General features: G+C 41.3%; 1 protein-coding gene across 2 annotated transcripts in view; it reads left to right on the plus strand.

Annotated features, from left to right (window-relative positions):
• st6gal1 (ST6 beta-galactosamide alpha-2,6-sialyltranferase 1) overlaps positions 1 to 17,492 on the plus strand; it is a 33,791-nt gene that overhangs the window by 10,175 nt on the left and 6,124 nt on the right. For both annotated transcript variants that reach the window (XM_034140312.1, XM_034140313.1), the window contains exons 3-8: positions 10,476 to 10,682; positions 11,333 to 11,701; positions 12,316 to 12,580; positions 13,254 to 13,351; positions 13,438 to 13,539; positions 14,668 to 14,842. In XM_034140312.1, the coding sequence (XP_033996203.1) occupies positions 10,476 to 10,682; positions 11,333 to 11,701; positions 12,316 to 12,580; positions 13,254 to 13,351; positions 13,438 to 13,539; positions 14,668 to 14,842 (1,216 nt within the window). The remainder of the gene's footprint in view (positions 1 to 10,475; positions 10,683 to 11,332; positions 11,702 to 12,315; positions 12,581 to 13,253; positions 13,352 to 13,437; positions 13,540 to 14,667; positions 14,843 to 17,492) is intronic.

Raw genomic sequence — 17,492 nt, forward strand, 5'->3', positions numbered from 1 at the left:
TCACTTTAGCGACTTCGAGGTCGAGGTGGGAAGTAGTGGAGTACAAATACTTTGTTACTGTACTTAAGTACATTTTTCTGGTATCAGTACTTTACATTTTTAACACAAATACCTGTACTTTCTACTTCTTACATTTTCAAAACAGGCTGGTTACTTGAGTTTAAATCTGTGTTTGGTGGCGTGATCATTATTATTTAGAGTCATTGCGTGCCTATTGATTTGAACACGATCCGTGTATCCATCATTTCCTGGTCTTCTCTAAAGAAGAGGGACCAATGAAAACGTTGTCATGTTGCCGTTGTTCAGCATGGAAACATTCATTAGCTAACGATGACATTATTGTTCTATTAATATAAAGGGAGGTCAGGTACTCTTTAAAACAGCTGCTAGTTATGGGTACTTTTTACTTAAAGGGGACCTATCATGCAAAATGCACTTTTGTACGTCTTTTATACATGAATATGTGTCCCCGGTGTTCCAGGGAACTCACCAAGTGTCAGAAAACACAACCCTCTCTATTTTCCTCCATACCCAAATCTCTAAAAAAGAGGCTGCAACGGATCTGATAAAAACTGATCCAGATTTGAACACTGTCCTGACGTCAGGACGGTGGCGCTACGGCTATTGGGCCAACTCTCCACCTATCAGGGGAATGTGGGGTTGGGCCACGGCCGGCCATTGCCGCTCGAAAGCGCTGGAGACGCTGTAGTACATATGCCAGGCCTGTAAGTGGCGCTGTAGTCTGCCACAAAAGCAGCGAAGAAGACTTCCCGCGCATGGTTGCCACGGTTACCCTTCTGTTTATTCTCCGCTGTGGCTTTTTTTTCTCCCTCCCCGAGGCAAGCGTTTGCTCCTGCTGCTTTAATTCAATGCAATCCCTCCCCGTCGAGGCAAGCACTGTAATTCTCTCCGGTTAGTCCACCAGCAGATGACAAACACCCACTTCTCCGCCTCTTCCAAGGAACGAGGGGACCGTGCGGCAGAGTTTCAGTTGAATAACGACTCTATATAAAAATATAATAAAACACGGAGGACGGAGATCTATTTTTCTCCCCCTCTTCTGACTTGATCAGAGCACGCTCCCCTCTCCTGCAGGGGGGCGTGGTCAGCTGCAGCTCACAGAATCAGCCCCGTGCAAAAACAGGGCTGGAGAACAGCAAATAGAGCGAAATGAGGCATGGCTAAAATGCATGATCTGTTTGGTATTTTGAAAACAGAAACGTATAAATATACCTTATATAGGTATGGCCCTACAATATATCATTTAAATATAGCATGATAGGTCCACTTTAAGTACGTTTCGAAGCCCATACTTCTTTACTTTTACTTGAGTAAAGAAGTTTAGTCAGTACTTCTACAGTATGTATTTTTAAACACGAGTATCTGTACTTCTACTTGAGTAAAGGATGTGTGCACTTTTTCCATCTCGGGCTACTTCCTCTTGATGCATCTGGGGCATTTCAAGGTCTTCCCAGGCCAGATGGGGTAAAATCCCCCCAGAGCAGACCCAGAACAAGCTGGACCCCCCCCTGTCGACCATTCCTCTACTGGAGGGATGTCCTCCGAGAGTTGCGGAGGTTAACGGAGGTTTTTGTGTCGCTTTTAGCCTGTTAGCTGTGTTGTTGAAGCTTTTAAGAGGACATTTGATGGCATTTAATGTCACGAATGGTCAGGCAAAACATGTTTTTGTTATGGCGAGATGAGAGAGATGTTACCGTGGTTTCTTTGTTTTTATATTGAAACGTAGCGTGTCCACCTGGCTGTCATGTTTCCAACATTGCCTATCTGAGCTAATAAATATCGTGACTACTGCAGATAGGAAGGCCAATTTTAAACTTGTACCACTGAATGCTAAAGCCATACATTAGTAGGTGTAAGTGTTTCTTTGTCCAGTGGGAAAAGGGTTTAAAATGTAAGAAAAGGTAAATAAAACAAGTATAAGAACAGCTTTATAGTCAGCAGATTTAACTTAAAGTAATTTGTCATAGATAACGTGCTAAGGTGAAACGAAATAAAGAAAAATAGGCTGCATTCTTCTACCTGCTGACCTTAATGCTGAGTCATGTTAGACCTCCTTCCTTCCTGCAGAGATTTATTTTGGCTTTGTCATTACATTTCACTGTATCACTCCTGTTTTTTGTGAGATTAAGCCTCACTCCTCAGCACTAGCTCAGGCGCTGGTTTAACATCAAAATTCCTGGAGTGTCTTGGAGGATGATGATGGTTAGTATGTCAGGTTTCTCCGAGAAACACAGCTCAGATCACAATCAGATTCTCTTTTAATATTCACGTTATTATTACTGATTTAGTCAATCCTTTTATTCTATGTCTTTCTTTTACCTTAGGGATAATAATGTTCTACATTTTGGAATTACAGATACTATGACGTGTGGGCTTTGTGGGGTTGTAAACAGGAAGCATGGTGTTGTCAGTGAGGCTCACTGTGGGCTACATTGTAATTTCCTTGAATGTTTACATTTAGTTGTATGTTGCTTTCTTAGAATAATGCACAATTCGCTAGTAGCAGTTCCTGTTATCAGTGCGTTTGTGGTTGTTTGCATAACTGTCACTGAAACACTGGATTTATACCCTACACGTTATACGTTACATTGATTCATAGTATATGGCAGAGATAATTATACTCTCTGTAAGTGTTACATGCAATCTAAAAGTGTATGTGTCATGTTTGTGGGTTTGCACGTGTCTAAGTTATGACTCTGAGAAGAAGTGTAATGTTTGAAGCAGTAGTCATCAAACTACCATGACTATCCAATGTTTAATATCAAACTGCCTGTCTGTTACATCTTCTCCTTTATGTTATTATTAAATGGTCATAAATAATCCTTAACATGATTTAAAGGTCCCATGTCATGGCCATTTCCACTGATCATAATTCCATTGTTGAGGTATACTAAAATAGACTTATACTGTGCAATTTTCCAAACTCACATTGGTTTCTCATACAGCATCTCTGTAAAGTATGTGTATTCACCAGGTATTCACTCTCTGTCCTAAACGGCTTGTTGGAGCTCCTGCCCCCCCCCTCCTTGTGAGCCCAGTGTGCTCTGATTGGTCGCGACGTTGAGAGGCTCGTTGCTGCTCGCAGCTGCTGCTTCCGTGTCGGTGATACAGCGAGAACAAGCAACACAAACACTCACAGCCGAAGTAAAAACAATAAGTGTGGCTTGATATTGAGTAAGAAAAAGGTTTATAACGCTGTGAGAATGGCTCTGCAGAGAGCATTTCTCCGCGATCCCAACGTAGTAGCCCAAAAAACGTTTACCCATTTAAACAGTCGTGGTAGATACCTTGTTTGTTTTAAACATCATAAATACACAAACAACAATGAATACTTACAGGTTGTGTACACGAATCTCCCGCTGGTCCAAACTAAGTAGGAACAGCATCGTTCTTCAGTGCCCTACGCTGTACATATCCGGCATGAATCGCTGAAAGGTTTGGGAAGCTTTGTTTCGTGAAAGGCTGGCAGAGGGTGTGGCCTCTGGGTATTCCCACGTCAGAGTACCCAGGAAGAAAATGAGAAATCTCCAACGAGGCGTTTTGGGGAGGTCTTTTCTGTGTTAGAGTTTTACTCGCTACAGGGTGTACTTTGAGGGTTTTCTGACTCTGCAGACCGTTTACATGCATACAAACCTTCATAACACAAGGGGACGGGTAATAACCGGAAAAGCATGACATGGGACCTTTAATAGCATTATATGTGACTGATGGTCTGGTTCAATGTGGGCTGTAAATGCATTGTGGGATAAAAGGGCAACCTGACTCCTGTAATGGACTCTCGTCATTTCCTGCTCTCATTTTCTCACTCCCGTGGGGCTTCCTCTCCTCTTTTCTATCATCTGATGAATCAAGCCATCTTTTTCCTCCCCCCTCTGCCTGCTCTTTCTGCCTGGTTTCACCCAACACCCGGGGCAGCGATGGCATACTCCCATGTCCTAATTCTTCTTTGTTGTTTTGCTCACTTACTTCCAGGATTAGAAGCAACGATTCAGTTAGAAAACCTGTTTTTGGTGGTTTGAAGGAGGTAGCGGTTATTTAATCTGTTTAGCCCCGAGCCTGTTTTTCAGGCCTCAGGCTCGAAAATGACCAGAACAATTTACTATCTTCACTTCTAAAAGGGGTAAATTAATAATCTTTTTTCTCAAAGCAATGATAAACCTGTGAGTTGGATGTAGAAAAGTCAGAATCAATATAGATTTTTTTTATTTTAAAGTCAATTCAGATTGAACATAGTAAAAAAAATTGAATTATAAAAAAACAACCACTTCTGGGGTCATTTGGGTGCATTTTCCATATCTTTGGCCCCCCTCGGTCGATTTTGATGATTGACGCCTCTTTAAACCGTTAGAGCCAATAGAATCGAGGGGAAGTTCCTAAAATCCATCTAAACATTACCCATTGGTGAATGATTGATGCGCAGCCAGAATGCCCCGGAACCGGAAGCTGTCATACACTAGCAGCTAATATGAAATCTCCGTTATTCAGTGGCAAGCCGTGACTTTTATACCTAGGCCCTCTGACCCCCACCCCTTCCCTCGAAAAAAAGGGAGTTATTACGTCACAGCGTATACTTCAGCGGAATATCAAAACAACGGCCCGGGGTGCAAAACGCATCAATGAAAGCGACCCTCTACCACACAAAACAACACCTGTGAACCCAATTTGTGTTCTTTGAAATTGAAAAGGATATTGCATTGTGTTTGTTACTTTCATTGCAGTTGTATGTCTTAAGTGTAATTTGGCATGCTTTTATTTTGAAGGCGAGTTTACGCTGTTGACAGGAAGTTGTTGTTGCTATGGAAACAAGAAAAGCTTCACAGCTGGCGGAACTTGTCATAAAGTCCGCGATAATAAAACCCACCCATTTAGAGGGAAGATATGATTGGTCAATTGTACTGTCATTTGACATTACTCTCTCGTTCAGTTACTATAGAGAGGCGAAGTCCCTCCCTTTCCGGTGGACCTCCATGGGACCTTATTTCGGAAAAATTATGTATTGAAGTCAATGACGAGAGAAAAGTTATCTTTCGATCCCGTTTGAATTGTCCCACGAATTACACATATGATGTTTGTCAATTTAAAAGATAATTTTGCAAGTAAAAAAAAAAATGTTTTGCCGTAAAACTGTGAAGTAAGACTTTTTTTGTGTGAAACCGCTCAATGAACTACATCTCTGGTCTCGCACAACTACACACGTCACCAAGATGGCCGTCACTACTGTCTTGCCAAAAAAGGGATTAGGCTTGTTTGAGATGAGCTGCGTCTCGCCTCGAAAGTAGACGAGAATAGCCGATTGCAGCCGGGGGCGGTCTCAAAAAGCTTGTCTGAAGTCGGACAGCTCGGAGTCGGCTTGACTCGGTTTGCAAAAGCGGAAATTGCGCTGGCGTTCTTCGTTGCAGATGAAGTGGATGCAATAGAAATCCCACAATTATTATATCACTACAAATGAATGACTCAAGTGTCTGTTCATTTTTAAACAAATCAATACAAGGGGGGTTGAATCCTACATGTAAAAGACAGAACCACTTATTACTTTTCAAAACTACTTCCGTCAGTGGTCTTGACCAGTTTGCATTTATAAAGAATGCACAAATATGTTTAATCGTTAATGTCAGATGTACTAAGTAAATATATTTGTTCCTGCTCAAGATGAGATTCAACTTTATTGTTATTGCACAGATTACAGGTACTGGGACAACGAAATGCAGTTTAGCTTCCAACCAGGAGTGCAAAAAGCAGTAAAGTGAAAAGTAATGTACCCAATCTACAGAATAAAATATAGAATTAATTGAATGATGAATAAACAGTGAGGGGTATGAATGAATACACTAGATATACACAGTAGCAGTATGAACAGTATTAACAGTGTGTATGAATATGCTAAGACATATAAAGTATGAAAACGGTAAGCAGTGCAAGTATAGTATAACATATATAGATATTAATTTCATGATGATAAACATTGTGGAACAATGATGAAAAATGTGAATGGAAGTGGCGAAAAAACTGACACTAAACAACAACAAACTTTTGCGGAGCCAATTGGAGAGTTTCATCACCAGCACGCGGTAAAAACCACCAATGAGCGCTCAGCTCGATATACCAGCGAGTCGTTTCCCATCAAGCATTTCGCTTCTGCAGCTCGTGGAGAGAAACTGCTCCGCCTCGCTCTCAAGGCTGCCGGCGTCTTTGTCCCGCGAGATTTCAACGTCTCATGTAGTCGAGCCTCCAGAGCAGGGGTGGGCAATTATTTTTTCCATGGGGCCACATGAGAAACTGAAAATATTGTGGAGGGCCGGGCCAAAAGGCTGAACTCAATTCTGCATAATATTAATTGTATTTCTTTATAAAAAGCAGTAAATAGCATTGTTTTGACAAGCTGGTAAGAGTATATGTTATAGTTAAGCAATGAAAAAGTGAGGTTGCCTTACAAAAAAATGTCATTTATTAAATCAAATTTCCCAAAACAATGGTAAACAAAATGAACGTTTTTCACCATTTGTGACTCATATTAGTGAACATTTTCAGTCACATTCACTCAAACACATTTTGAGTTTCATTTACTGTTGGAAAGAGGTTCTTAGCATTCTAAAGACATCACAATATTGTCTTTGTACTCCAAATATTAAGCAAGATACATCATATTGAACTGTCACTAAACATCACTGAACTGTGATTTTGAGAAAAAGGCTTCCAAAGAAAGTGTCCCAGTTCACTGCTAGTTGGTGCCTTTACATGCCAACATTTGTAGTCTAACCACCTCATTTGGTGTTTTTAAGTTCTCTTTTCTTGTTCAGTGAGAGAAATCTAGTCTCTGCTGGGCTTTAACGAGTGCATCAAAGTCAGGTTGAATGTCTGAGGTGGAGATGCGAAGCACAGCTGACAGATGATCATCAGTGAGAGAGGATCTATACCTGGATTTCGTAAACTTCATAATTGAAAATGTTTGTTCACATATGTATGCGTGTCCATGCACTCGTTTACCTCCGTGAACAGATCGCTCCCTGTCGTCGTCCCTTTCATCGACCGCATTGCTGCCAGCTCCTCCGTAATCTTGAAGTCCGGTGTTATCCCGCGGACGAATACGAGTAACTGGGCTGTGTCGCGGACATCACAGCTCTCGTCCAAAGCCAAGGAGAAAAAGTCGTAACTTGCCACTTCACGTTGCAGCTGAAGCTCCAGATTCCCCGCAATGTCCTCGATCCTTCTAGTCACGGTTCGCCTGGACAGCGGGACTTGCTCAAATGCGGCTTTTTTTTCAGGGCATATTAGTGCTGCAGAGTCCACCAAGCACTCTTTGACAAACTCCCCCTCCGAGAACGGCTTACTGTTTTTAGCAATTTTGTGGGATATCACAAAGCTGGTCATGGTTGCTGCATCACTGGATGTGTGAAGCTTGGTAAAAAAGCCTTGCTGCTTTTGCAGCTTAGCTAGCAAAGCTTCCGATGTCCGCGCCCTTTCAGCGTCAGTCAAGTTTTTATATTTCTCCGCGTGTTTCGTCTCGTAATGTCGACTCACATTGTACTCCTTAAACACGGCGATCTGCTCCCCGCAAACTAAACACACGGTTTTACCTCCGACTTCAGTAAATAAATACTTAGCAGTCCAATTTTTGTTGAAAACCCTGCATTCAGCATCTACCTTTCTTTTTTTAGCGGACATTTTTTTGAGGGCTAAAGTCGTCTTGTGACAAGGATCCAATAATGTGCACGTCTTGATATACGTATTGCGTCATTATGCACGTGAATAAAAAACAACTTCAAAATAAAAGCAATGCAGCTTTAGTCCATGCATGAGGTAAAGTTAGAAAATATGTTTATTTTGTAATTTCCAATTAGCCTTACACGGGCCGGTCAGAGTCAACCAAAGGGCCGTATGTGGCCCGGGGGCCGTACGATGCCCAGGTCTGCTCCAGAGCAAGCCAGACAAAATGACTAACCATCATGCAACGCACTAGCAAGACGGCGATCGCAATTGCGCAGATCTGCGTCGGTCTAGCTCATCTCAAACAAGCCTATTGACTACCCTCACTATCACCACAATGAAACACGTCCAGAAGAATGTCATGCAAAGCTGCCTGCCTGCCTTCGATTCTCCCTGAACTGCCTGATCTTTTTAATGTTCAATGTTAACCATTTGTGCAGATAGCATGAAGTAGAAAAGATCGCCGATGCTAATGTAGCGTCAGCGTTAGCATTTCTCCCCCGGGGGCATCCGGGCTTAAACTGTGTATTATAGAATGTTCACACCGGTGTGACAGTACTCTTCAAAGGGTTCACGAAATATGACTACTACTCTTACTGTTTAACATTTTGGGTTACTTAATGTTACTTCATGTTAAAGCTAATAAAAATGACATGGCTAAGGCTGTAATGCTAACTAACGTGCTTGCTACTGGCTAGGTAGCTAACTTGATCCAGCCACTCCTGGTCCTTTCATCAGACGGGAAGCGAAAGAACGAGCAAGACCCATTGCTGGTATGATTACAACCTGGTACTAAGCACACAGACATCTTGTTAAAGTTATCTTATCTTAGCTATCTCTTATATTTAGTGGAGGAAAATAATTATGACATCAGTTATGACATCACTTACGCGACTCTGGGATTTGTAGTCTTTCTAGTTGCGTATTTTTCATAGTCTTATATTTCAACAGTTTTACGACAAACTGTGACTTTTTTGACATGGAAATTATTTTTTAAGATTGACAAACATCATATGTGTAATTCATGGCACAATTCAAACGGGATCGAAAGATAAGTTTTCTCTCCACATTGACTTCAATACATAATGTTTCCGAAATAAGGTCCCATGAGGTCGGAAGTAGATGGGCGGGACTTCACCTCTCTATAGCCCTCTGTGAATGTACAGCAGGACCACCAATCAGCTCCTGTCTTCACAGTAACTCGCAGAGACGGCTAAAGGAGCTTCTTTCATTTAACCCTTCACATTCAAACAGAAACTGAATAGGCAGATTCGAAGGATTTATTTCTTTGGAAATGTTATTTTAAATAGAATTAAATCAAGTTATTTTGGTAAAATTAATTAAAAACATAATTAAAAAAATATATCAAAAAAAATAATATATTTTTTAAATGTTTTTAAATATTATTTTGTAGAATATCTTAGGGTGGGGTTTAACTGGTTAAGGGGTGTTTTTTTAGTCAAAAACAAAATATTGTCTCACTTTTCTCAAGAAGTGATCTGAAATATACATAGTGTATCCATTATTACTATGCAAGGAGACAATTTCACTAGAGGACCACAAGTGTCTTAAAAAACAATACAAATAAATGTCATACTTTGAAAAATAATTGAACAATAAAAACTGAATTTGAACCAAAATAATTTACCAAAAATCCATAGATTTCTTGAATTAAATAATAAAAAAAGTCATATACAGTAAATACTGAACGAAAATAAGGATACAATGGGTATCCATGTGCCTGATTCAAACCTGAGCCTTCAATTTTATTTTTGAGTTTTAGTAATTTTGATTGACCTTTTAAAACTATACTTTTTTATTTAAGTAGTCATTAACCTATTAAAGGTCCCATGTCATGCTTTTCCGGTTATTACCCGTCCCCTTGTGTGTTATGAAGGTTTTTATGCATGTAAACGGTCTGCAAAGTCACAAACCCTCAAAGTACACCCTGTAGCGAATAAAACTCTTAACACAGAAAATACCTGTCTATGCTGCCCCAGAACGCCTCCAAATGGACCAATCCGTGGAGCCGTTACGTTACCTCCGCGGAGCCGTTACGTTAAGTCTATGGATTGGTCCAAATTGACCAATCCGCGGACTTCCTCACACACACACACTCAATCTTTTCTCAGCTGCAGCTCCGCCGATTTCTCCTCCCTGAGACGGCGGGACGCGGCGAGGCTGTGAGTCGGTGTGTGAGCACACACACAAACTCCCAGCCAGGCTGCGGGTGTGTGTTCGGGCTGGGTTTCGCTGTGTCTCGCTGTCTCGCAGACGGCCACTGGGCTCATAGGGAGGGGGGGGCAGGAGCTCCAACAAGCCGTTTAGGACAGAGAGTGAATACACATACTATACAGAGATGCTGTATGAGAAACCAATGCAATTTTGGAAAATTGCACAATATAAATCTATTCTAGTATACCTCAACAATGGAATTATGATCAGTAGAAATGGCCATGACATGGGACCTTTAAGAAAATGTTATTAAACCGTCAAAATTGTAAATGTCAGTTCTCATTTGATCAAAGGACTCAACACTTAAGACAAAAGTTTTAGTCAATTTATTTCTTTTTTGAAACTACACTTTTTTATTTAAGTCACATATTTGGAAAAAATGTAGTAAACTGTCAAAACTGTAAATGTCAGTTCTCATTTGATCAGATAACTCAACACTTAAGTTGCTCTCTTACTTTATTTGTTAAATATATTCCTGAGGTGTTTGATGTACTCACAGTGAGTGTCCTCCTCAGATCCCCGGGGCAGCGATGGACCGAGTCAGCCTGCTGTGGCGCATGAGGCGTCGGGCTCGTCGTGGAGTTCTCTGCATGGCCTTCTTCTGCATCTCCATGGCTCTGCTTTACGCCATCTGTGCAGAGAACAGCGTCCCTGTCACCGACGCCATCTTCGGGGTCCGAGCACGAACCCGGGCTCAGCCTCGAGCACACTCGGTTATCAAGGTCAGTCACAAAGTTTCACTGACATGTTCAACTCATAATCATCGGCCAAAACTCACTTACCCGCTCAACCCAGGATATTTCACTTACCATCGACGGCTGCATTCAAACAATCCCTCAAAACTCACCGTTTCACTCTTGCCTTCAACTCCTAATCCACTAACCCCTCGCCCTTATTCCACCTAGCTTAGCACTTTTTACTTTTGTTGTTATTTTTCTTCTTTACTTGCTTGTAAAGCGCTTTGAGCACAAGGAAAAGCGCTATATAAATCAAATGTATTATTATTATTATGTTGGGTATTAAAACAAGCTGATGAAAGCTGAATTGTGTAACCCAAAGAGTGGTTTCAGATCATTCAATTTATTTTTTTGGTACATTTTAAGAAATGATGTGCTTACAGGGCATACACAACAACATGAATATGTAGTAAAATACATTAACCATCCACAAATAAGAAAAAGAGATAACATAATATATATTAAATACATACATTGTGACATCTAAGCAGAGGGCCATTAGTAATGTTTTGTGTTGTATACCTCACATTATTTTACTTCTAGTCTTAGAGCTAGTGTGATTTCCACTTTATGAATACGGCCCCTAGATGTTTCACTGACAGGTTTTTAAAATGTTTTCCCTGTGACTCCCTCAGGTTCTGCGAGGCGGAGCTAAGCCGATGTACATCGACCCCCAGAAGATGCCAGGGGTCGTCCCAGGTGACCCTCACCGTCCAATCCCTGTCCTCTCCTCTCCGAACCAAACCCACGAAGCCGTAGACTCGTCGCCAAAGAGGAAGCCCAAAGAGCGGGACAACTCCGGGTTCTTCTCTCGCCTGCTGCCGCGCCCTTTAACACGTGCGCTGGAAACCCTGTTTGGAGGCCGGCGTAGGGGCGAGCTGAGTGGCAAAGGGGGGGACGCCGAGTTTTTTGGGCCTCATGGGCTTCTGGGAGAGGTGTGGGACGACGAGATGTCCAGTAACATGCTCGGGAGCAGACTGAGAAAGGTGGTGCAGAATTATCAGGTAAGACTTTATTATTTACTGGAAGTCTTAATGCTGTAACATTTTGAGAACAACATTATCTGGTTTGCTTACTGCACATATTTTATATATTATTGCATTCTATTTCAATGTAAATACTGCTTTATTTTATATTTAATTTTACGATATATATTTTGTTATGTTATTATAGTGTTCTTAAAATAGTTCGCTATCTGTGTTTTTACATTTTTGCTTTTATGCACCATGACTTTTATGTATGCACCATGACACCACGTCAAATTCCTCGTACGTGTCAACCTACCTGGTAATAAACCTGTTTCTGTTTCTGATTCTGATTCAGAACAAACATTTTGATATCCTACTTTTTTCACAATTGATCTATTTGAGTTAGTATTGGCTTTAATATGCAAGATCGGTACATCTCTACTTTTAGGTTCTCTAATGATTGTTCTGTTCAAGTTCACTTCAGACACTTCCTCCTGTGACATAAAGCACTTAATGTTCAATCTGTAAATGAGCTCTCTAGAGAAATTTCAAATGTCAGAATGTAACAAACTCCACTTGAACATTAGCGGTAGGGATCCTCTTTGTAATTAGCCCCACATAATTGGTCTTTGATTTGTCTTTTCTGACAGGCGACGAATAAGTACGGAGTGGAGTTCTCCGGTCCTGGCGGTGTGTCCAGCCGGCCCAAGCTGAGCGGTCCTAAACTTCTCTGCCAAATGAAGGAAAACGTAGAGGTGGAGACGTTGACCTCTGACCTCCAGCCCTTCTCATCTCTGCCCTGGGCCTCCCAGCTGCCAATTAGTCAGCTGACCTCTGACCTTGGGCCGTACAGGACCTGCGCTGTGGTGTCGTCTGCAGGGTCGCTGCGCTACTCAGGACTTGGCAAAGAGATAGGCGAGATATTTTTTTTATCATCATTCTGTTTATTGTATTAAAGGTCCCCTATTATACTGTTTTTCATCAATATATTATAGGTCTCAGATATATACAGAACATGTCTCTGAAGTGTTTGGCTCCAAACACCAAACAGATCATTGCAGCATCCCATAATCCCCTCTTTTTCAGCCCTGTTTCCAAAGTGCTGATTCTCTGTCTGTTACTTTAGATGAAAATAAGGAGCCCCTCCCCACGCCCCTCTGAGAGATATTTGGTTAAAAAGAACTCAATGGTGCTCTAGGAGGAGATTCAGGTGATAAGGTGGGGGGGGGGGTTACCTTGGTTGGTGATTGGCTAATGGTTACACAAACCAAAAAATCGTTATGACATCATAATGTGGCCGAAATCTGATCAGCTCATTTTCAGACAGGTTTTTATATAAATGGATCAGGACAAAAAGAGAGAGAATCTCTGTACACAGAGGGGACACATGTTTATGTATAAAAGACATGAAAAAGTGGATTTTGCATAATAGGTGACCTTTAAAATATTTGACTCCAATTACCAACATCTGGACGTCTGCACTTTCTTGTGTTCAACAAACCTTCAAAGTAATTTACAGACGTCGAATCAGAAAACACGTGTTAATCAAGTTCAACTTCTTCTAAAAAGGTTATTTGTTAAATTACAGACTCCCATGATGCAGTGCTACGCTTCAACGCCGCCCCGACCACCGGCTTCGAGAAGGATGTCGGTTCAAAAACCACAATCCGCCTAATCAACTCCCAGGTAAACACACTGACACGCTCAAAACATACAGTTACTGAAAGGGTGTGCTTTAGAAATGGATATAATGCTTTTGTTTGTGTTAAAAGGTGATGGCGTCTGATGACCACCGTTTCCTATCCAGCTCTCTGTACAGCTCAGGTGCTCTGGTGGCCTGGGATCCCGCCCCCTTCTCTGCTGACCTCTCTCAGGTTTGTTTTCATACAAGTAATTACCTGTGCTGACCACAGGTAATGCTGCATTCACGACATGTTGAAAAAACATCCCTTAACTCTAAGAAGAAGTCCTTTTTTCGACTTTGAATGTCATAATTCACCACATGCAGTGTTTTTTGCCTCAACTTTCCCTTGTCCTCTTACTCTCACATTATCTGTAACTACCAGTTGTGTACAGAAACCAAAATTGAAACCTACAGTGCAATTCACTTTTCTCCAGGCTACCAAAATCAATCATGACCAAACTACAACTGGTTCAAAACACAGCTGCTAGAATATTAACCAGAACCAGAAAATGTGATCATATCACCCCTATTCTCATTTCATTGCATTGGCTCCCGATTCACATAAGATCTGACTTGAAGATGTTACTATTAACCTTTAAAATCTTACATGGACTAGCACCTCCATATCTGTCTTCATTAATTACCCCACAAATATCTACCAGGCTCCCACGATCACATAATGCAAGTCTCCTTTCCATCCCCAGAATTCACAAATCATCCGTAGGTGGCAGAGCCTTTTCATTCAGAGCACCTCTCCTTTGGAATCGTCTTCCATTTCAGATCCACAAAGCTATTTCCGTTGATTCCTTTAAAAGCAAACTCAAAACCCATCTCTTCGCATCTGTCTTCCTTGTAAACTAGCTTCCATCACCTAGTTTCGGCTCATCATTACCATCACTTCAGTCACATGCTTTTATCACATGGCAATACTTATATTGTTGTATTATGTTGTATAATGTTCTTATCATTTTTATGCTATGACGTTTGTATTTTGTTTTTGTCTTTGCTTTCGTTTGCTTTGTACAGACCTTTGAGGCATTTCTTGTGATTTGGGGCTATACAAAATGTTGATTTGATTAATGCTGCATTCACGACATGTTGAAAGAACTTCCCTTACTGTAACTCTACGAACAAGTTCTATTTCTGACTTGGAATGTCCTAATTCACCACATGCAGTGTTTTTTCCTCAACTTTCTCTTCCTCTTACTCTCACATTATCTGTAACTACCAGTTGTGTACAGAAATCAAAATGGAAACCTACAGTGCATTGTTTTCAAAGTAAATACACTTTAATAGTTCTATATCTCCCCCCTTATAGTGGTACAACAGAACAGACTACCCCATCTTCACCCAGTACCAGAGATACAGGAGGCTTCATCCGATGCAGCCCTTCTACATCCTGCATCCTCGCTTCGAGTGGCAGGTCTGGCAACGTATTCAAGACAACATGGCTGAGCCCATCCAGAGAAACCCGCCCTCCTCCGGCCTGCTTGGTATGCAAAACCTTATCTGAAAAACCTGTGCACGTGAATGAAAGTTCAGTAGAGTTTAGTAGAAATGCTGTAGAGTCTGCTAAACAAATTACAGCTCACTTCCAAAAAGAAATGCTGTAAGAGTGTGGCGGGAACCAATATAAAGAAACAAATGCTATATAATGTTAGTTTGGTTATAATAAGTAATATTATTTGACTATATATATATGTTTATAAGCTGAAGACCAGAGGTAAGTACTCAGATCTTGTACTTAAGTAAAAGTAGAAGTACCGGAGTGTAGGAATACTCTGTTACAAGTAAAAGTCCTGCATTCAAAATGTGACCCAAGTAAAAGTACAAAAGTATTGACATCAAAATATAGTTATTTGATTTGATTTATTTCAAATGTGTTGTTACGACCCGTCCTCTACCAAGTGGTAGTGGCTCGTGGGAAGACCCGCAACATAAAATAAATCACACAAAACACGCAGCACTTATCAGCGAGCATTTATTAAAGAGCACAGCCGTTACTTACATGGGCCCACCGGCAAATGAACCACGTCTGGAGGACGGCAAAAACAAACAAAAGGAAGAAGGGGGCCTGGGCCAGCCAGTCCACTGGCCGTAGGACCCAGAACTTCCCTCCTCTACCCAGAGATCGAACAGAAAAAACCCTACGGGAAAAATAAAGCCACGAAAAAAACGATACTAACAGGTCCTCCAGAGTTCACACATTAAATAGCAACAACAGGAATCTACAGATCCAAACGGCATGAGAGAGATTGTTCCCGGACGGAGTCTTCCGGCATAAGGATAGGGAGACCGCTCTTCTCCTCCAGCTTCTCCTTTCAAGTCCCCAGCTGAATGGAATTAGGACACCTGGGGGAGGCGGAGCCAGGGGCGGACCAGGTGTACCTGCGCAGCAGAGAGACAGAGAAGACAACAGAAAAGGGAGCACGTAACATGTGTAAAACAATAATACAAACATTTAACATGAGAATTATTATACAATACAAAATTAAGCAGTGTCAAATTGATATACAAAAATATTACTGATTCTAAATTATGTATAAACAAATAATCTACTTGATTACACATCCGAAAAGGCGATGGGAAGAAGTTTACATTTATTTAATCTAGGGCTGCTCGATTATGGCAAAAATCATAATCTCGATTACCGTAATTTTCGGACTATAAACCGCGACTTTTTTCCCATTTTTCGACCCTGCGGCTTATATAACGGTGCGGCTAATCTATGGATTTTTACAGCTTCGACGACTTGCTCTGAAAACACGGAGGAGCAAAACAACAAACGAGTGAAACAAAGCGTATATTAAAGCCCGGGAAATATACCCGTTTTGACGCTGTTTCAGGAGCGCCTCTAACATTGTTTTGAAGGCCTGTTGCTAGCGGGGGATGCTAGCGGGGGATCCTCGGGCTAGCCCTGTAGACCCCGGGCCCAGAGAGCGCAAGGGACCGGGACAGGAGCTCCGCGGGATAACGACCAGGTTTGACTGACCCTGCCAGTCCTATCTTATAACACAAAGAAGACGTAACCTCTCCTAAGTTTGAAAGTTGAAAAGTTTGTGTGTCTGAAACGCTATGTGATACAGTACAGTTTACACAGCACAGTACATGTTCTGTAGCTACTATTGCACTAAATGGTAACACTTGAATACGTTATGCAAATATGCAACTTGTTTGTTGAAATGTTAATAAATGGGAGCTTCCTCAAACAGCCATCTCTTTCCCGACAATCCCCTCTGTACACGAACCGGCAAGACGTGCTTAGGTGGCATAGAGTGACAGCCAATGCGCGACGTGCTTAGGTGGCATAGTGACAGCCAATGCGAGACGTGCTTAGGACAGCCAATAAAATTGCAGCATTACTGAAGCTGTGAACCGCCGTCTTAGCCAGCTGAGATTTCTTCTGTTCGCAGGTTCGACACCCGGTTGGGGCAAAGTCTGTGATACATTATCAAAGATAAAGAGCTATCTATGAATCAAGAAATGTGAATCCTAATGTGTTATAGTAACTGTTATTGTGTTTATATTTATTTATTACCTTCAAAAGAAAAACTCAGAAGGTATTATTTATATTTAAGATATGGACCATGTAGTATAAATCATTTACTTATGAATGAGACATGTATATATTAATCAAGAAAACATCTTATCCTAATGTGTTATAGTAACTGTTATTGTGTTTATATTTATTTAAATATAAAGAAAAACTCAGAAGGTATTATTTATATTTAAGATATGGACCATGTAGTATAAATCATTTACTTATGAATGAGACATGTAGATATGAATCAAGAAAACATCTTTATTATAAACAACAGAAAGGATGACAATTTGGCATTAACAGACACACAGGAGGCAGTCTGTCAGGTAGTGTGCAGACACAGAGATCCCGTTCCAGCCATCAGAGTCCCCATACTCTCCAAAGGGAGACAATTGCCGAAGGAACTGGGTAATTGTCTTCTGGTCGTACTTTCCTTCCTCACCATCCATGATGTTCTTACAGCTGAGGAGGTACGCCAGGTCAGCCCGTTCATATTTCAGGTGCATCATCTCCGTGATCTGCTTTGCCATATCAGTGGGTGACTTACCGGTGCGCCTGAGCTCGTCCAGTACCGACTTACAGATGGCTTTCTTGTAAGTCAG

The sequence above is a fragment of the Trematomus bernacchii genome, unplaced genomic scaffold (assembly GCF_902827165.1).
Source record: "Trematomus bernacchii unplaced genomic scaffold, fTreBer1.1, whole genome shotgun sequence".
Classification (NCBI taxonomy): Eukaryota; Metazoa; Chordata; class Actinopteri; order Perciformes; family Nototheniidae; genus Trematomus; species Trematomus bernacchii.